We start from the raw sequence: 20618 nt of genomic DNA, 5'->3' as shown, positions 1-20618 counted from the left end.
TCTCCTATCTGCATGTTTACTTGCCAAAAGGGCTTGAGTGAGCTTAAATTTTTCAAGCCTTCAAACTTGTGGGTTAGGGAGAATAATTGGAGGAGGTGGAGGAAGTGAAGCTTGATCTCTTATTCCTCGATCATATCGTGGAATATCATCTTCAAAGAATTCAGGAAGACCATGATTGTCAGAACTAGACATCTACAAAACGGGAGAAAAATCAAGTTAAATTGATTGACTCCTTAATAAAACACCCAAATGAGTTATTAAGGCTAGGATCCAACACAATACTCTACAACCTAGAAGAGGGATGTCGTAATCTAGTTGCAGAATATTTCAAGGTAGGTAAATGACGATTTACCAATTTCCACCATGAAAAACAAAAAAAAAAATGAGGTTTAAGTTTTTAATGAATTGAAACTCCTAGATCTTTTGAGATTCATTGAACTTTTCAATGGCATGTTTAAATCTCGATTATGCCCTTCAGGTTTGCGACTGGGATGTCGAGGATCACAAACAAGGTGTGAAATAACCATGTGAATCATGGGGTGCACCCAATGCTACTATCACCTAATCAATGTGTCGGTTAGCCACACACGCTTCATTGATCTATGATAAACATCGATCCACCCTTCACCACCAATCTTAACCCCAAATTAGTGTGTCGGTTAACCACACACGCTCCACTAACGTTTGACAAGGGTATGAAGTGTAATTCCATGGATTAGCATACAATTTCACATTTTGCCTAAAGTAACTATGATTCGGATATTTGTAAAAGAATTTAGTTACTTTGTACTTCATTATACTTATAATGGAAGGTTTCGTCCTATCCAACCTGTTCGGCTAACGACCCTCCACTAGTCAAGAGTGCGGTGGGTAAGAGTTGATACCCATTCAATCGTCATTTTATAGGCAATTTCCTTAAACACCCCTTATAGACCAGCTTCGTGAATGAGGCCTACTAACGGTATATATATATATATATATATATATATATATATATATATATATATATATATATATAATATTAGAGTTTTAATGTTATATATAGTATAGGGTGTATTTTACACCATTAAAATACTAGGTGGTCTAATTTAATAAATTATACTTTTAATTTAATTAAATGTAAACCAAAACTTTATGGGTTTATTAAATCTCTTTTGATTATACACCTTAATTAATTAATAAAATCATAAGGGTATAATTTGAACTTTTCAAAGTACTAGGGTTTTAGAATTTAATATTTAAAAATCAATCTTTTAATCAAATTTTAAATTCCAAAACTTGGGGGCAAGTTTTAAAGTTTTTCAAAACATTAGGATTTAGAATTTAAATATTTCAAAATTTAAATTTCAAAACTTGAGCGCAAGTTTTGAAACTTTTCAAAACTATCTAGATCAAATTACAAATAATTAAATTAATCAAATAATTTGAATTATCTAAATTTGACCTAATTTAATTTTTCACAAGATAATTCAAATCAAAATTACAAATAATCAATCTTTATCTAATAAAACAAATAATTATCTTAATTTTGACAATTATCCATTAATTTGATTAGGATATCAATTACCATAACAAAAAAATCTGATTTTTATGTGAATAAAGCAATTTATGGTAATTATCCAAAGCTAATTAAGGCAAGATTTTCGAAATCATGTTGTCAGACTGGGTTCACGACATGAACAGCATGTTCATGACATGAAACTGGTTAAATTCGAAAAAACAAAAATTTTCAGCTATAAGCGAAAAAACTTTGCACCAAATACATTAGAATAAACCATCCTAGGCTCTGATATCACTGATGGGTTATGAGCACTACATCATTCCTATGGTGCACATGCAAAACCCTAAACTTTGGATCTAGGTTTATCTAATTGTACATGCAATAATCATCCAAAGCTCTCAAACCCTAGATCTAGCATACTATGAACGGAATTAGGGTTTAGATATTACCTTTGATTGTTATGTAAAAATTACAATCTATTCCTTCTTGTAATTGGCTTCAGAAAGCTTAATGCCTCAAGTGTTACACCTCTAATGGAGTCACAAACACCACTAAGCAACTGGATGAAGAAGAGAAGAAGAAAAGCACCCAAAAGACGTCCAGAAACCCTCTCTAAAGGATAGCCACGTTTTGGGGGCTTAAGGGTTCTTTATATACTTAGGCTATTAGGGTTTTGAACTTAGGAAACCCTAATCTGACTACTTAGGCCCTAAGCAGCCCATGGACCCCTTTAGAATATCCCTTGGACGAATTCCTAATGGGCTCCCCATAGGATTCGTCCAACCTATTATTCTTAGGTGATCCATAGCCCAATTGCAATTATCTTATAAGTACAACTCCAGTCCCCTAAGTTTAATCAATCTCTTTTAGTCACTAAATTAATTCTTAATTAATTCTTGACTAATATTAATTAAACAATATGATTTCTCCTTTAATATATTATTCTCATAATATATTAATAAATCATAATCAAACCTTTCTCTTCTTAATTCATCCTACAGATTGCTATGGTGAAGGCAACCCAAAAGGATCATGCTTATAATCGGGTCAAGTACATACCAAAATAGCTATGGACTTAGACACTAATCCAACAATATTATCGATAGTATCAACTAATATGTCCTTCAAGAAGTAACCCAATACGTTTTTATTGGCTTATTGGTGATGGGAACGTAACTGTTTATTTGAGCAAGTGTGTTTCTCCGACAGTTTAATCACTTGAAATGTATCAGTAGTACTATGTTTTGTTGTCCTAATCCGCCAGTCACAATTATCCATATAGCAAACAACTTCAAACCTGCCTTTTGTAGACTTTTCCACTTTATATTGTAAACCTTCACTAACACTTTTCATTCTTAATTTAAGCTTAAGTGTTTCTTTGTTTTTAAAGAGTTGGAATAACTTCATATGGGAATTACAGTTGTGCATTGCGGCCCCTTTCCGATTTTGTTTAACAAATTCGGGCAGTGGTAAAGGTTCAGGCATACCCCAATGGGTGGGTTGTGTTTCTTCAAAATCAGAAAAATAAAAAGGAAACTTTTCCTGTTATGATTTCCGGGGTTGTAATGGATCGATTTCATCCTCTCCATCGTTATGATCATCCCTATTAAATTCAGTGTAACTCTGAAAATGTTCAACTAGTTCTCCATCTGGAATTATATTACCATAATCAACCAACATCATTAGTTTTGCCTCATCATTTGTAGATTCATCAACATCAACACTAAGGTCAGTGTGAACAACAACCTTACCTTTAGACCTATAATCACCCCCATGTATAACGTCATTGTAAAAAGGAACATGGTTGGTTGTCATAGGTAATAAATTATAATTTTGGTTACTTCCAACACCGGAAGAACTATTTCTAGAATGATTTTCCCCGGGAAATCGATTGGTACCACTTTCTATTACATTATTAACAACAAACAATTGTACTGTGTTGGGAGGCATAGTAGTAAACTAAGAAAATATCTAACATCACTATCGTCAAGAATCTGCATAACTATATTTGATCCAGAACATTTAAAAGATAGACAAATTTGATTAGTGTGTGAGCTGGACTTGGAAGCAACCAGTGCAACTAACCCAACGAAGTTGATATCATTGCTTATATCTACACCAAAGCATGTGTAATCTGGAGCAAGATACTGCATACATCCATCGATACGCTCTCCACTAGAAACTGGAACTCGGGAAAAAAAAAAAAAAAAAAAAAAAAAAAAAAAAAAACGTATACGTACTCATTTCGGAACATTTATGGAAAGTATTGAACACACAAATATATTAAAAACACAAATGTATTGCATATTTGGAAGAAAAACATAGAGAACCCTTAATTCTATCTCTCCGGATCACCACTCCGGAATGTACGGTCGTTCCAGACGTCATTCCGGAATACACTTTTCCAGTCTGGAAGGTACGGAGAGTGAGATTCTGGACCTCATCCCCACCAATCGATATCTACTTTGGAACAAGATCATAAATACTCCGGAATATCGTATTCCATAGCACACCTCCGAAACAAAACATCGTTCAGAATATGGTATTCTGAATCAATTGGTCGTTTTCCAAAAAAAATTGTTGGTTATTTTTATTAAAATGTTTGTTTATAAGGGCTAGATTACTCAATTTCCTTTTGAAAAAATATTGGTACATAATTACATTCATTTTTATGTTTTAAAAAAGGCATAATAAAATAAGTTCAAATATTTAAGGAATACTATATTTCAGAAAATTAGTTGTTAGATTGTTTACATTCAAATGAGGTGGAGTACTAAATCACCAACACTTTTAATCATTAGGTTTGTAAATATGTGATGGATGTGTCTCTTTAGAAATAGCAACATAAAATGCACTAATAACCTGGAAATGGTCCGAGAATATACCAAAATTATTTTATTTGTAAATGTATGGTACAACGATCTCCCATGATGAGAGTCTAGTGATTGAGGTGCGAAATTCCACACGTGAGGTAGGATGTACACTGATCCGTCTGAACCGTACCAGAACTGAAAACCAAATTTGAACAAATATAGGAACAGAAAACGGGATAGGTAATACCAGGACCGGTTCCGGTTCGGGTATTAACCGGAAGGACCGAACAGCATGTACAATTTACTTTGGGACCAAAAAGAACCGGTTTAGTACCAAAAAAAAAAAAAATCAGGTTGTTTTGATTAAAAAAAAATGAATTTAGGGGCTGTTTGGTACTCTATGTAAAATCGGAGTCTTTTTGGTACTTTTTCTAAACCTGTTTGCATTATTGCATAATCACGTTGGTGATGTACACAACGATTGACCACAAAATTAATGGACAAGTTCAAGATTATATTTCATAAACACAGTCATACTATAATAATGATAATATAAAAAGGTTCAACGATTGCCAAAAAAAACTCGTCCTAAATCCTAATGATTTGGAGCAATTAAAAAAGAATGGATTTAATTACATTTAATATAATTATAATGTTACATGATTTTCTAAGTTAAAAAACTCACTAATCACCTCATTGGCATTCACAATAAATGAGATATATATTATTTTTAACAATGGTTAATGTATATTCTTTTTTTAATTTAGAATATCACGGAACATTAGAAGGTTAAAAAAGAGGGGATCATGGCCTCCCATGGTGTATAATCACTCTGGCTTTCAATTCCTATGTTCGTTAAAATTCGGTTTTTGGTTCTGGTCCGGACCAATTTACACCCATTGTCAACGTCTAATGGGATAATGACTTGAAAGGGTAACGAACTTTTGATTTTGTTTACATTTAGTCACTAAACTTTTTTTCGTTATCTATTTGTCATTGAACTATTGAAACTGTTCACATTTTACCCTTATGACCGGTAACAACCGGTCATAAGGGTAAAATGTGAACAATTTCAATAGTTCAGTGGCAAATAGCTAACGAAAAAAAGTTTAGTGACTAAATGTAAACGAAATCGAAAGTTTGTTTCCCTTTAAAAAAGTTCAATGACTAAATGTGAACAAACTTCCTCTTATATTATGTTTTAGCAAATTATTTATTTTTGTTAAATTGTAACAACATTTGTCGATGAAGAAATCTATGAAATAAATAATAATAATAATAATAATAATAATAATAATAATAATAATAAACGAAAAACCGAAACCGAAATTAAAAATCAATAACTTGGTATTTTCCAAAATAATGATAATGATAATACATAATATAAGAAGGTTCAGCGATTGCCCAAAAAAAGATCGTCCTAAATCCTAATGACTTGGAGCAATTAAAAAGAATGGATTTAATTACATTTAATATAATTATAATGTTATATGTTAAAAAAAAATCACTAATCACCTGATTGGCATTCACAAATCACAATAAATGAGATATATTATTTCTAACAATGGTTAATGTGTATTTTTTTTTAACTTAGAATGTCACGTGACATTAGAAGGTTAAAAAAGAGGGGATCATGGTCTCCCATGGCCCATAATCGATTTAATCAGTTCAGTTTTTAATTCCTATGTTTGTTAAAATTCGGTTTTTGGTTTTTGGTTCTGGTCCGGACCGATTTACATTCATTGTCAACACCTAATTTATATTTTTTCTATCAAACATAACGCAACTATTAAAATTAATAATAATTTAACATAAGTAAATTATCTGTAATTTAAATATAGTATATATTTTAGAATATATAATAAAACAGTAGTAATAAATTAATTTAATTTAATTCAACCATTCAAAAAGTTTATAAATTATATAGCATATGAAATACAAAACAAACATTACACATGAAATCCATGTGTAATTGATGACTTATGGGTCAGTTTATATATCCTTCCATGACAGAAAGAAAAAATCAAAAAAAATGGTGATCAAATTGATTGGAAATGAATCCATCAACAATGACAGAGCAACGAAACAATATGGAGAGCATCAAGTCCTCCACATTTTCATGCTATAAATAAGGGAGATATATGGTTTCCAATTACACATAGCTAAACAGAAAAAATGAAACCTCATCAAACACAAAGACAAACGAAACGATCAAGGAGAAAGGAGAAAGCTTCTTTCAAACCACCCAATTTTCCTATCTTCATTTCTCCTTTTTTTTCTTCACCAAAAAAAAAAAAATAAAGAAAAAAAAAAATTGGGTGTGCTTTTTCCTATTAACAAATTCTAAAAAATGAACTCGATGGGGTCAGATAGGTTTAGAAAAGCAATCGGAAAAGTAAAGGATCACACTAGGATTAGCCTCGCCAGAGTTAGCAGCAGCACCGACTTACCGGAACTCGAGGTCGCAATCGTGAAAGCGACCCGTCACGCGGAGTATCCGGCGGAAGACCGCCACATACGAGAAATCATAACCCTAACAAACGACTCACAAATCCACGTCGCCTTATGTGTCAGCTTGATCTCAGGTCGACTCGAAAAGACCCGAAACTGGATCGTAGCCCTAAAAGTACTCATCCTCATTCAACGCCTTCTTCAAGATGGAGATCGGGCGTACGAACGAGAGATTTTCTACGCCACGAGACGCGGCACGCGGTTGTTAAACATGTCGGATTTCCGAGACATGTCGAGAACCAATTCTTGGGATTTCTCAGCGTTTATTCGGACCTACTCGTTGTATCTCGATGAATATCTCGAGTATCGGATGCAAGGGGGCCGAGAAAAGCATGACGATGAGCCGGAGCCGGAGCCGGTGACTCTAAAATCTCCGGTACATGGAAAGATGAAGGATAACCTATTTTCTCGACTACAACATCTGATGCAACTCCTTGAGCGATTTCTCGCTTGTCGCCCTACAGGTTGCGGAATAATTAATATTATTTCTTCTCCTCCATATGAATCACCATTCACCATGACAGAAAACTTTGAATCATTCAGGTCCCGCGAGGAATCACAGGATTGTGATGGTGGCTTTGTACCCGATTGTGAAACAGAGCATTTATATGTATTACGACATGACCGATGCCCTGAGTATTCTGATAAGTCAGTTTAGAGAGCTTGAGATTTCAGATTCCGTCAAGGTTTACGAGTTTTTGAGACGAGTAAGAAAGCAGTTCGACGAGCTTGACAACTTTTACGATTATTGCAAATCTATCGGCCTTGCAAGGACGTCGGAGTATCCAGAAGTCGCTAAAATTTCACAAAAGCGATTAGATATCATGGATAAGTTCATCAGAGAAAAATCCGGAACGAGTCAGTACCAGACGGAAGAAGAATCAGAATCTGAGGAAGAAGAAGCTAGGTCGCCGGAGCCGGACAAGAAAGAAGGGAAACTGAGTCAGGACGATGTGTTGAACTTGGGAGACGGTGGTCAGACGGTGGAAGAGTACGCTGATAAAGTTGGATTAGCTTTCTATGACGGTGGTCCGGCGAACCACCAGCCATCTCAACCTGGCGGTTTCAGTCCAGAGGTTATCGATGATATGTATCAACAAGCAAGGCAAAAGTCCGGGAACATAGCTGCCGGAAATGCCAGTAGTGTCGCCGGATAGCCATTGATTGGCGGAGATGACCCGTTCTCAGCCTCGATTCCGGTGGCGGCACCACTGTAGATGGCGGAGATGGAGAAGAAGCAGATGATGTGGCAGCAATATCAAAAAGATGGATTGCAAGAACGTAGGTAACACAAACACACACACAAACACAAACACACCTTTAAGTGAAGTAGGTTTGATACACAGTGTAGTGAAAAAGGTTATACATTTTTAAGCGCCTAAAACACAGTTGTTGATATCTGGCAATGGAAGCTCGGTGTGTTTCTTTATGGAAACCCCTAATTGCATTCCAACTGTAACTAGGGTTTCCAGAGATCTTGCACTATTACCCAAAAGGTCCTCATCTAGTGCTATTGAATCCTGAAAATTCATTTCAATCTTAAAATTAGATATATTAGTTTTTAGAATGTAAGGGTAAAATGTTCATTTATGCTAACCTTTTGGAAGACACAGATGACAGTGCTTCCACCAAAAGAGAAATAACCAAACTGTAATAAATATAAATGGAAGAAAAGTAAGAGTAAGTAAATGAAAATAAGAAGGAAGTGAGTAGTGATTAGTGATTAGTGATATATTTTTTTTAACCTCATCTCCTTTTTGCACATAATCTCCTTTCTTTTTAGTGAAAGAGATGCTTCCCACCATTGTTGCTCCAATTGCCACAAATGCTACCTGAAATCAAGTTTCAAGAATGATGAAAACTGTTTTTTTTTTTTTAATTGAACTCTATGTATAATTATTGGTTTACTTTGCCAAAATCTGAAGTTGATATAATAGATACAGCCCGTTTGTTCTCTGTGAAAACATTGCAATATTTGCTATTCACAGCAATGGGATTAACCTACAGATTAATCAACACGTCAAGTTTCAGTAATATATAGAAAATGTAAATTTGTAAAACATTTACATTTACAAAAATTAAATAAATAAAATCTTTTGTACATACTGTGTATAAGCATCCAGGTATATCAACAATCTGCTCAATAGTTCCAGAAACTGGAAAGTGGAAACGATGGTAATCCTGCCAAATTTTGTACAACATATTTAGCTTTCTATTTTCTTATTAGGGTTAAATGCAAAAGTTTTAATGGGGTAAATTTTTCAAATGTTTTATAAAAATAGAATACAAAGGAAGAATCACCTGTGGTGCCAAGCGAAATATCACAAGGGTGCCATCAATGAAATCATTGGAGCATGGTAAATTACCAAGAAGCCCTTGGAGAGAAAACTTTTTACCCTTTAAGAACAAATGTTAACTAAAGTCATGTAATGTCCAAGTTTTTTGATATCATACTGTGAATTAAAAATGAAGTAAAAATACCTTGATCCAGAATCTAAGACTGTCTTCAGCTGTTGTAAATGCCATTAAACGAGAATCAGCAGCACAGACAGCCACGTCATCATGTTCCACACAAGCAATTGGTCGTGCCCCAATTTTCAGTTCTCTTATGAAAAATTCATTAAATGTCTGCATATAAAAACTCCTGAAACTTATAAAACTGATAGTAGAAAATAACAAAAGAGAGAGAGAGAGAGAGAGAGAGAGAGAGAGAGAGAGAGAGAGAGAGATTATATATTTATAACATATTTATCAGGTGGCTTACCTTAAAATGATCTATTGGGTACTTGACTTCAGCCAAATTGATTTGATCCTAAAGTACAAACAAGTCAGTTGAGAAATTAGTTAAAAAAATTATCATTTTTATAAGGGAAATCTCAATAAAAGTCCTTGTATTTTGGTCTTATAATCAATTTAGTCCTTATATTTTTTTTTATTCAATTACCAAAAACCGACAATCGTAATCATTTTAAGCCTTTTACCTAGTCAATAGGTCATTCGTCATCGCACTTTCAAAATTTTCACTTTTGGCCCAGATTTTAAGTTTTATTCCAAATTTGGTCCAAATTTTAAAATTTTGTTAAAAATTCATCTTAAATTTAAATTTTTAAAAAAAAAAAAACAAAACAAAACAAAACAAATTTATGATGAATTTGTAACAAAATTTTGAAATCTAGGTCAGAAGTGTAAATCTTGGACTAAATTTGGAATAAAATTTAAAATCTGGACCAAAAGTGTAAATTTTGAAAGTGGGATGAAAGGTAAAAGGGTCAAAATGATTACAATTGCTGGTTTTGGGGATCTAAGTGAATTATATATATATATATATATATATATATATATATATATATATATATAGGACTTAATCAATTATGAGGTCAAAATATAAGGACTTTTATGGAGTTTTACAATAAAAAGTAAAAATCATCTTGCCTTAAAGAATTCAAGAAATGTTGGTATGTCTTTAGCAGATTCAATTAAATTCATTTTCTTTCCTTGCTTTTCTGATAAACTCTGCAATATTTCTTTTGCACCTGCATCCTTACTGAGAGTGTCAATATATAAAATAGTAAAATACAATAAAATATATAATATTATATAAAGAAAAAAAAATACCTTTGTCCAAAATTCCAAGGCCTATTTTAGATTGATAAATAGCTCTCATTGATAAAACAATTTTTCCATCTATTATTTCTTCCACAAGCCTCTTTTTTTTACGATCATAAACCTAAATGCCAAAATGAATATTTTAAGTGTGAATATGTACAATAACATAATGCTGTTTTTTTTAAGGTTAAAAGGTTTGATTTTGAAATAAATAAAATGAGAGAGAAAGAAAGCATACCACAATATGTGAAGCACTTGAACCAGAGTTCAAGCCTACATCATAGGATGACACGTGGGCCCATTCAGATAGTTTGAACATCCACCTTTAAAAAAAATTGTAACATGTTGAAAGTAATTATTATTATTATAATAATAAAACAAGTTTTTATATTTTTATAATAAAGAAAAAAAAATGTCACCCATAGGAAGCCTGTTTATCAGTCAAGAATCCTCCAGTCATAACTTGGTTTCCAGTGCCTTCATCAAAACAGAGTGACATATGAATCATTGAATTCAATTTATCAGAGATTTCAAGAATCTCCCCACAAACAGGGCAACAATTCATAAGTGGCTCCCTACAATAAACAAACAATTTAATACATACATCATATTCAATTTTTCATATGTTCTAAAATCAATTTATTCAAAAGTGAAATGTGTAATAAAAATATAATAACAACATACTTTTCTTGTTGCATAGCAAGAAGTGTAGCCAATTCATCCATGTCAACAACCCCATCTCCATTTACATCAGCTGCCTTAAACAGCTCCTCTTTCTAGTAAAAAAAAAACATAAAGTATTTACAAAAAAGTAAAAACCAATTATTAATTGAAAAGTATTAAAATCAACTGAAAAATCGATATCAAGCACTTTATTAACATAATTTTGGGATTAATGGAATGTTTCTTGAATGGATAAAGTGATGTGCAGTTGTACATATGAAGTCTGTTTCTTTTGTTGTTTTCTAGACTGAATGAATCGTTTGAATATGATTAAATGACCATTTTACCCTTACATTTCTAAAAACAAATTTCACAATCTTTATCAATCTTAACAGTATTATCAAAAGTTGGAGGAAAAAAGAAGGACAAATAGGCAAAGGGTTGGTGTGAATAAACTGTTTGAATAAGATTAAATGACCATTTTACCCTTATATTTCAAAAAATAAATTTCACAATCTTTATCAATCTTAACAGTATTTATCAAAAGTTGAAGGAAAATAGAAGGACAAATAGGCAAAGGGTTAGTGTGAATAAATCATTTGAATAAGATTAAATGACCATTTTACCCTTACATTTCAAAAAACAAATTTCACAATCTTTATCAATCTCAACATTATTTATCAAAAGTTGGAAGAAAAAATAAGGACAAATAGGCAAAGGGTTAGTGTGAATAAATCATTTGAATAAGATTAAATTACCATTTTACCCTTACATTTCAAAAAACAAATTTCACAATCTTTATCAATCTCAACAGTATTTATCAAAAGTTGAAGGAAAAAAGGACAAATAGGCAAAGGGTTAGTGTGAATAAATCATTTGAATAAGATTAAATTTACCATTTTACCCTTACATTTCAAAAAACAAATTTCACAATCTTTATCAATCTTGACAATATTTATCAAAAGTTGGAGGAAAAAAGGACAAATAGATTAAGTGTTTAATACAATATCCTTTAGGCTCATTAAGTCAAAGAGAAATGGTCACTAAGTCAATAATATGAAAGAGAAAGATCATAAGTTGAAACCTTTTTTGCTGCAAGTTGATTACCAAATGCATTTATTAATTCTGAAAACTCAGAAAATGACAATTTTCCATCACCATTGTAATCCTGCACAATTATTAATTTCAAAGTAGTAAAGTATTAAAAAATTGATGTGAACAAAATTGACATAAGAGAAATTAGCAAAGCATACATACAACAATAGACAAAATCCTCCTTGCAAAACTTTTCTCTGTTTCAATTGGATCCTGTAAATTAAAAAGTTATATGTTACATAAAAACCATTAATAAAATTGAAAATGTGTTATATTATATTTAATATTTACAGCTCACCTCGATAGAACATGAAATAGATATTTTTCCAACTACTACATTTGATGATGATGGATCAAATAAATCAAACACTTCAGTGTCACTATCTGATACCTACATTAAATGATTAAATCAACACCAATAATTATTATAATGTTTCATATGAAAAATAAAATATTGTTTTTTAAAGAAACTTACTTGACTGAGAAATTCAAAAAGATCAATCTCACAATACCCAACCAGGTTGTTCTTTGAGAGTCTATTGGTCTAAATCATAACAAAAGGTGATTAATAATGAATTCCAAAAAGATTATTAACATAAATAAAGTTTAATCTTAACACAAACCTCAAAAACTGATATTTTTGCCATGTGTGGGCCATTTAATTCCAAAACAAACTTTTTCTCCTGCAGAAAAACAATAAACATGATGCCATTTCCCATATCAAGACTAATTTTTTAGTGTATCCATAGCTTAAGTTATCTTCTTTTTTTTTTTTTTTGAGTGATACTAAGATTCTTAGATTCTCATCAAGGGTAGAGAAGATCTAATATGGAGAAATAAACACTAAATCACTCAACCATTCTTTGCTATGCATAAAGAAATAACAACTCTAAAGATAAGGAAAAGAATTTAGAAATTAGATCTCTGGTGAAGATGCCTAGGGTTGAAAACATCAGACTATTTACATTTTACCCTATAGATATTCCTAGATGGTTGTTTCTTATGTACAAATGACGCATAAAGAAACTTTGGATATTGATGAACAGACTAAAGAGATTCACTCACTGAATTCCATGTAGGCATGTTGGTCCTGCATGTTAATCAAAAGTAGAATTAAAAGATAATAAGATATATTGGTATGAATTGTGATATAACTACTTTTGACTTTTAGAAAAACATTATCCCACTGAAAAATCAATAAAATAATCTTCATCCATGGATGTTCTGTAGCAGGTCAAGGTCTTTGATTGCTTCATGATGATAGGACAACGACACAGATTAGAAATAGTGTTTAGCATCCTTCATACTGAAGCCTCATGGTGTAAAACTTTCTCGATTAGATCTTGTAATTCATTTTTAGGTTAAATTTCTACAACAGCTCTTCATAAATAAACCCCCAAAACATGAAATTGGCTTCAAATAATTACACAGCGTATTCAGTTTGGGAAATTTCTGTGAGCATGACAACAATTTATATAGACTATGGTTATACTTAACTGGTCAGAAACATCAGTGCGAAACGTCTGTTCTCCAATTGATATACAAGCAAGCCACTTGTCCTTGAATTCCATTTCCGCCTAAATTATGATAACGAAGTGTGATTAAAATTCTCCTTCACACCAGTTACACTGTGTAGAGAATCAAAACTCAAAACCTTACATTTATAAGAGTAACCAAAGCGATGCCAACGAAATTCTCGTGACTGTTGAGTTTAGCATGCTGTGAAGCGGCCGGACGACGGTGGAGGTGTAATTTCTGCTTGATTCTTCCGCGAAACGACGGTGGTTGTTTTGAATTTGTGCCACCGGATGAGTATGAGTCTGCAGACTCTTCCACTGAACTTGATTTCGAACTTCCATGGCCCATTTTCTGCTTTCTCTTTGGATGTACGACTTTATGGCGTGAAGATCGTAAAGAAAATTTGTTCGGTTTTCAGATTCGTAAAAGTGGTTGAAAGAATGTGCTTAGAAAATGTCAGAAAATGCCAAAGGAGAGATTACGTTGACTCGATGATAGGCGCTTGGTTACTGGTTAGTACGAAAGGCTTTTGTTTAGTATAAATAAAATAGTGAATTACAAGTTTGGTCCCTTTGTTATAACATTTTGTGCATGTTTGTTTGGAAAGTTTTATTGTTGTTAATTTGTCGGTATGATGACACTTTGTTGCTGATTTGGTCCCAGCCAACCTCACACCCTGCTTCCGAGTTGTGGCAAAGAAAAGAAAGTAAGAAGAAAAAAGAAGAGAGAAGAAAGGAAAATAAATTTGTCTTTTGTGCTTCCGAGTTTGAGAGAAACAGAATGAAGGTTAAACATTTTGTTCCTTTCTTTCCAAATCGGAATAAAAGTTAGGAGGAAAAAGTGATCATTCAATTTTCATCTACTTCTTTCCTTTAATGAAACTCACGAGCACAATTTCTCTTACTTTCCTCTCACTTCCACTCAATTTCCTTTCGTTTCTCATTCAAATTTCATCTACTTATTTCCTTTAATGAAACTCGGGATCACAATTTCTCTTACTTTCCTCTCACTTCCACTCATTTCCTTTCTTTTCTCTCCTTAAGTTGAACTCGGAGTGGGGCGTAAAATTGTCTTTCAATATTTTATATGATATTTTACTAACTTAATTTATTTATCTATTTAGTATCTATATTATTATTATATAAACATATACATTGACCCACCGCTACCCACTTCGTTTCCTTATCCTTTTATGTGTGACAAAACATATTGTTCTAGTGGAGTTTTTATTTAGACCTAAAGAATGGGCGGTTAGAATCCATTTAGAAAGGGACCATATAACCAACTTCATGAAAGCTCACATTAATGCTAGTCCAACACTAAAAGCACATTAATTACCATATGTCATCGGCCATTTTTGCCATGAGCGTTATCGCACATAAATTCTCAATTATGCTCAATCTAATGATGTTTGGAGCCCAAGCCACTCGCTCTTATTACTTACTCATAATATGTAATTAATGTGACATACATGTGATTTATACCTTACATGGTATGTGCAATTTGTTTCGTAAATCCATTTCGCATGGCACATTACGACTGTTGGGTGTTCTACTTCCAGACTTATATATATTGCACAAAAAATAGAGATTTATATCGTATATTATATCACATTATTAAGCATAATGAAATCGCAATACATATTTAGGTATTATATACGATTACAAATAATAACATATTAGACAAATTTGAGATTCACCAAAAAGATATTTTGTAATGACCCAAATTTTTCACATCTAAAGACATGGGAATTATCAGAGATTTCTACTGAAAATGTGAAATTATATACTTTCAAAAACACCTTACATCCCAGTATATTTTCAGGTTTACAATAAACAGAGCCGGCCCAAGCCCAGGGCGAGCTGGGCAATGGCCCAGGGCATCAAATTATTATGGGGTAGCAATTTTTCAAAGTGTTTATAGGTATATTTGGGCCAAGTCCAGCAAAATCAACCAGTTCAAGGGTAAGGAGGGCAGCGGATTCTTGGAGCGTACATCCGACAGATCGAAGAGCGGACACAAGGCGTCTTTTCAATGGTAAAGAGGGCAGCGGATTCTTGGAGCGTACATCCGACTCTTCGATCTAAACCTCCAGTAATTGAAGATGAAGAACACGAGGCGTCTTTTCTTGAGAATGAAGATGAAGAACACGGCCATTGCCTTCGCCCTTCGCTGCCCTGTCTGGCTGTCTCTCTCTCTCGCCAATCGCAATCCGGGCGACGATCGTCTACTTCTTTGAGTTCTTTCTTTGATTCTTTCTTTCTAATTTCCTGAATCGTCCTCTATTTAATTCAAAGGTGTATACAGATTACAAGCTATTGATGAACCGACACTGTGATGATTGATGAATTCGTCCTCATAAGCTCTACAGGTAATTTTTTTCTTTCTTTTTCTTCTACTGCTCTTGCTTTATGAAATTATGATCAAGTTATGTTTTTGATTTTGATTGTTTTTATATAATCTGTAAAGCTAATAAGTTATGTATATGTCTATTATTGAATCTGATATAGTATGTCTATTGTTGAATCTGTTATCTGTATATGAATTCTGTTTTTGATTTTTATGAGATGCCATATGAATTCTGATTTTGATTTTGCTGAGATGTTAATTAAGAATTCTTAATAATTGGATGAATATAATCTATTGATTTTTTTAAATTCTGATTTTTGAATAATCTGATTGTGTTTTTGATTTATGAATAGTATGTTAATTTAATTTCTGAAAATCTAAAAGATACTATTTTTTTGTTTAGGTTGTGGATACATTGTTAACTTCAGGTTGTGGATACGGATTGCTAATCTCACGGATTACTAATCTCAGGTTGTATCCTTCTTTGTTATTAATACATCTTTTTTATTACAATTTCTGTTGTGAAGTTTAAATATGTTTCCTAGAAAACAACCATCTGGTGCTCAAAATAGGAAACGAAAACGAAAAGAACAGGATCTTACTAATAAATTACAAGGATCTTTAAATAAGTATTTTGTTAGAAATGAAAATAATGATGAAAATACTAATGATGTTGAAACTAATGATTTTGTTGATAATTCTAAAGGTCCAATTGAAACTTCTAATGAACCTATTGAAAATTCTAATGATCATGAAAATAATGATTTTGTTGATAAATCTAGTGAGATTAATATTTTTGATCCAAGGGTATGGGATAAGTTAGATTTTAAAATGAAAGATTTGCTTGTTGAAAAATGGCCAATTAGGGAAATTGAAAATAACATAATTTTTCCAAAAGATGCACTAGGTAGATATTTTTCTTGTGAATTTTATATTCGTAAATTAAAGAATGGTGATTCTTATGATAGAAAGTGGTTGGTGTATTCAAAAGAACTTGATAAAGTGTTTTGTTTTTGTTGTAAGTTATTTAAAACAGCTAGATCTAGAAGTAATTTGGCAACCGAAGGAATTAATGATTGGAAACATCTTAGTGAAAAATTAAATGAACATGAACATAGTTCTGAACACATGATTAATTTAAAAACTTGGACACAAACACGACTTAGGTTAAGGAAAAATGAAACAATTGATAAAGAGTTACAAGAAAGAATAAAAAAAGATACTCAACATTGGAAAGAAGTTTTGGTAAGAATTATTGCTGTTGTAAAATGTTTAGCTGAATATAATTTGGCTTTTCGTGGAACTAATGAAAAAATATATGAGAAATCTAATGGTAACTTTTTAGGTGTACTTCAAATGATTGCTGAGTTTGATCCAATAATGAAACACCATTTTCAACTTATTCAAGATAAAAAAAAAGTCACTTTCATTACCTTAGTCATAAAATTCAAAATGAATTAATTGAATTGTTGGCATCCGAAGTTAAAAGTGTAATTATTAGAAAAATAAAAAAAGAAAAATATTTTTCGGTAATTCTTGATTGCACTCCGGATGCAAGTCGTAAAGAGCAAATGACTTTGATTATTAGATGTGTTGATGTTGCAAATGTTCCAACAAAAGTAGAAGAGTTTTTTTTTGGGTTTTTAATGGTAGAAGATACATCCGGTTTAGGACTTTTTAATGTTTTACAAAATGCTTTAAAATCTCTTGACTTGGATATTAATTGTATTCGAGGACAAGGATATGATAATGGAGCAAATATGAAAGGCAAACATCAAGGTGTACAAAAAAGATTGCTTGATATAAACTCAAGAGCTTTTTATATACCTTGTGGATGTCATAGTTTAAATTTAGTTTTGTGTGATATGGCAAACTCTTGTCATAAAGCTAAAACATTTTTTGGTACTTGTCAAACAATATATAATGTTTTTTCTAGCTCCACACATAGATGGAGTGTTTTACTTGACCATGTAGATGAGTTAACCCTAAAATCATTGTCTACTACTCGTTGGGAAAGTCACATTGAAAGTGTTAAAGCAATAAAAACTCAACTTTTTCAAATAAAAGAAGCATTAACAAAATTAGCTCAAGTGAGTGATGATGGTAAGGTTTGTAGAGATGCGGAATCATTAGTAGATGGTGAATTTTCTAATTTTGAATTTATTTTAAGTTTAGTGATATGGCATGAAATTTTATTTAGAATTAATTTGGTAAGTAAAAAATTACAATCCAAAGATATGATTCTTGATGTTGCAATAAAAAATTTAGAAGGATTAGTTAATTATTTTGAAAAATATAGGGAAAATGGGTTTGACACTGCTATTAATGAGGCTAAAAACATAGCAGAAAATATTGGAGTTGAACCAAAATTTCCTATCAAACGTGTTTATAGTAGAAAAAAACAATTTGATGAAGTTCCAAATACCGAAAGAGAACAACAATCATCTCAAGAAAAATTTAGAACTGATTATTTTATTGTTATAGTAGATATGGCTCTAACTCAATTGAGAAGTAGATTTGAGCAAATGCAACATTTTGAATCTATTTTTGGATTTTTGTTTGATGGTTCAAAGTTAAAATCTTTACTTGATGATGAATTAAAAAAATGTTGTAAGAAACTTGAAACTAGTTTGACAAATGGTGAGGAACTTGATATTGATGGAAAAGATTTATTTATTGAGTTACAAGTTTTGCAGGAAATGTTGTCGGATGAAGCATATAAAGGTGAACTTCCTTGGACAGCTATTCAAATTATGGAGTTTGCAAAGGAGATGGACATGTTTCCCAATGTGTTGGTGGCATATAAAATTTTGTTGACGGTACCGGTCACAGTTGCTTCCGCGGAAAGAAGTTTTTCGAAATTGAAGTTATTGAAGTCATATCTTCGAAGTACCATGACTCAAGAAAGATTAAATGGATTAGCAATTTTGAGTATTGAAAGTCAATTCCTACGAAGTGTTGATTATGATAAAATAATAGATGTTTTTGCTTCAAAAAATGCAAGGAGGCATCGTTTTAGATGAATTTTATGTATACTTTTATTTGTATAACCTTGTTTTGGTTTGATTGTAAAATTTATTTCATTTTTACTATTTTTTAAATAAATAAAGGCATTAGTTTAGAATCTCGCCCCGGGCATTAAAAATCAATGGACCGGCCCTGACAATAAATCTAACCATAATATGTTATCTAACTAGTACTTTGTAGCATAAGAACTTCATAATATGCTAGTTAGGATTAAAGCCTTGGAAAGATCTTATTTTCATGTATAATAGAGAAAACATAGATCCAAGGTATTTATGATTGCATGTACACTTAGGAGTGTTAGAATGCTCAAAACTCAACAGTTATGGCATGTTTGAGATAATAATATGGGATATGAGCTAGATCTGAAGTTGTAACTTCAGATCTGGACCCTTCTTGGGTTCTAGAGTCAGAAAGTTATGAACTTGGTCATGTATGAAACCTTCCTTAAGTATAAAACCCCATGTAAGCTTGGATTTGACATTTAGAGCCTTTGTAGCCATGCATGCACATAAAGTTTGCAACTGTACGTGAAATACATGCCTTAGAAGCTTGGATCTGTAATTTGGAGCCACTACATGGCTTAAAAAGAGTCTGTATGGCTTATGGACTGAAGGAACTTGGCAAGTCGCAAGGTCGACTCGGCGAGTCATATGAAGATAGGCTTGGACTCGACAAGTTGGATGAACAAATCGGCGAATCCGATGAAGATTGCCAAGGAACTCGACGAGTGGCCTTAGAGTTCGATCGTAAACCAAAGGAACTTGACGAGTCACTCTGTGACTCGGCGAGTGGGCAAGTACTTCAAGGAACTCGGTGAGTAGCCGAGGGTACTCGGCGAGTTAGGGTCAACCTGGACTGTTGACCTTGACTGATGACCTTGATTTTAACCAGGGTTTGATTAGTGGCTTTTGGGGTACCTTGAAAGGTTGGGAAATTATGGGTATAATTTTATTATGGTAATAGGTGGTGGAGTTTTGTCAATGATCCGAGAGTTGGAGTTCATCTACCGAGTTGACATCTGCAAGGTGAGTTATCCTCACTATATCAGTAGGGTCTATGGCACCAAGGCCGACCCTCAAGTTGTTATTGTTATGATGTGCTACATATGGTTATGCTCTGTTAGATCGAAATCAGGATAGACAATATATTATGATCTTATGATTCGTAGGGATTGGTATGTTAGTGACCTGCTAGGTCGGTACTATAGTTAAGGAAAGATTTCTATGATTGAAGATCAATGAGATAGATATGTTTGATGTTTGTATATGCCAGTATATGATAGTTATGCGCACATGGTTATTTGCATGTTGGTTGGGTTGAGGCGGTCCTGCTTTATGCTGAAGGCCAACATACCCTATGAGCGGTCCGGGGAGATTGTAGGCCCATGAGGCGGTCCAGTCATGCCGAAGGCTCGGGATAGGATCAGATAGATTGAAGGCCCTGCAAGGCGGCCCAGTCATGGCGATGACCCAGTATGCATGTTATTGATGTCTATTACTGATATGATATTATCAACGTGATAATGATATTTTGGG

At 32.7% G+C, this 20618-nt stretch overlaps 4 protein-coding genes across 5 annotated transcripts; 3 read left to right on the top strand and 1 right to left on the bottom strand.

The window, feature by feature from the left end:
• The first annotated feature begins 6363 nt into the window (after positions 1 to 6363).
• LOC145006395 (putative clathrin assembly protein At1g03050) lies at positions 6364 to 8320 on the top strand. The gene is made up of 2 exons (XM_078965480.1): positions 6364 to 7289; positions 7369 to 8320. Exons 1-2 carry the CDS (start codon positions 6665 to 6667, stop codon positions 7980 to 7982), a joined length of 1239 nt encoding a protein of 412 aa, XP_078821606.1. The 5' UTR covers positions 6364 to 6664; the 3' UTR covers positions 7983 to 8320.
• Positions 8125 to 14212, bottom strand: LOC145006393 (phosphatidylserine decarboxylase proenzyme 3-like). 2 transcript variants are annotated; one of them, XM_078965478.1, is made up of 21 exons: positions 13849 to 14212; positions 13687 to 13766; positions 13255 to 13279; positions 12813 to 12872; positions 12665 to 12733; positions 12488 to 12580; positions 12352 to 12402; positions 12179 to 12262; positions 11116 to 11207; positions 10851 to 11006; positions 10670 to 10754; positions 10441 to 10552; positions 10258 to 10358; positions 9590 to 9637; positions 9307 to 9453; positions 9127 to 9222; positions 8932 to 9006; positions 8734 to 8826; positions 8571 to 8657; positions 8423 to 8473; positions 8125 to 8345 (listed from the first exon to the last, which is right to left on the bottom strand). In XM_078965478.1, the coding sequence occupies exons 1-21, from the start codon at positions 14053 to 14055 to the stop codon at positions 8196 to 8198; spliced, it is 1962 nt and encodes a 653-aa protein (XP_078821604.1). In that variant the 5' UTR covers positions 14056 to 14212; the 3' UTR covers positions 8125 to 8195. The 2 variants fall into 2 exon arrangements, with proteins under 2 accessions (XP_078821604.1, XP_078821605.1); XM_078965479.1 differs by lacking the exons at positions 13255 to 13279; positions 13849 to 14212 and having other exon boundaries at positions 13687 to 13764.
• Positions 14213 to 15741: 1529 nt separating this feature from the next.
• Positions 15742 to 17517, top strand: LOC145007231 (uncharacterized). Its single transcript, XM_078966203.1, has 3 exons — positions 15742 to 15894; positions 16460 to 16527; positions 16584 to 17517. The coding sequence occupies exons 1-3, from the start codon at positions 15742 to 15744 to the stop codon at positions 17515 to 17517; spliced, it is 1155 nt and encodes a 384-aa protein (XP_078822329.1).
• Positions 17518 to 17627: 110 nt separating this feature from the next.
• LOC145007230 (uncharacterized) lies at positions 17628 to 19079 on the top strand. The gene has a single exon (XM_078966202.1). It carries the CDS (start codon positions 17628 to 17630, stop codon positions 19077 to 19079), a length of 1452 nt encoding a protein of 483 aa, XP_078822328.1.
• Positions 19080 to 20618: the final 1539 nt, after the last annotated feature.

Source organism: Lactuca saligna, chromosome 7 (genome assembly GCF_052625555.1).
Source record: "Lactuca saligna cultivar CGN05327 chromosome 7, ASM5262555v1, whole genome shotgun sequence".
Taxonomy (NCBI): Eukaryota; Viridiplantae; Streptophyta; class Magnoliopsida; order Asterales; family Asteraceae; genus Lactuca; species Lactuca saligna.
The sequence above is the reverse complement of the archived record's forward strand: the minus strand, read 5'-3'. Positions and strand labels throughout refer to the sequence as shown.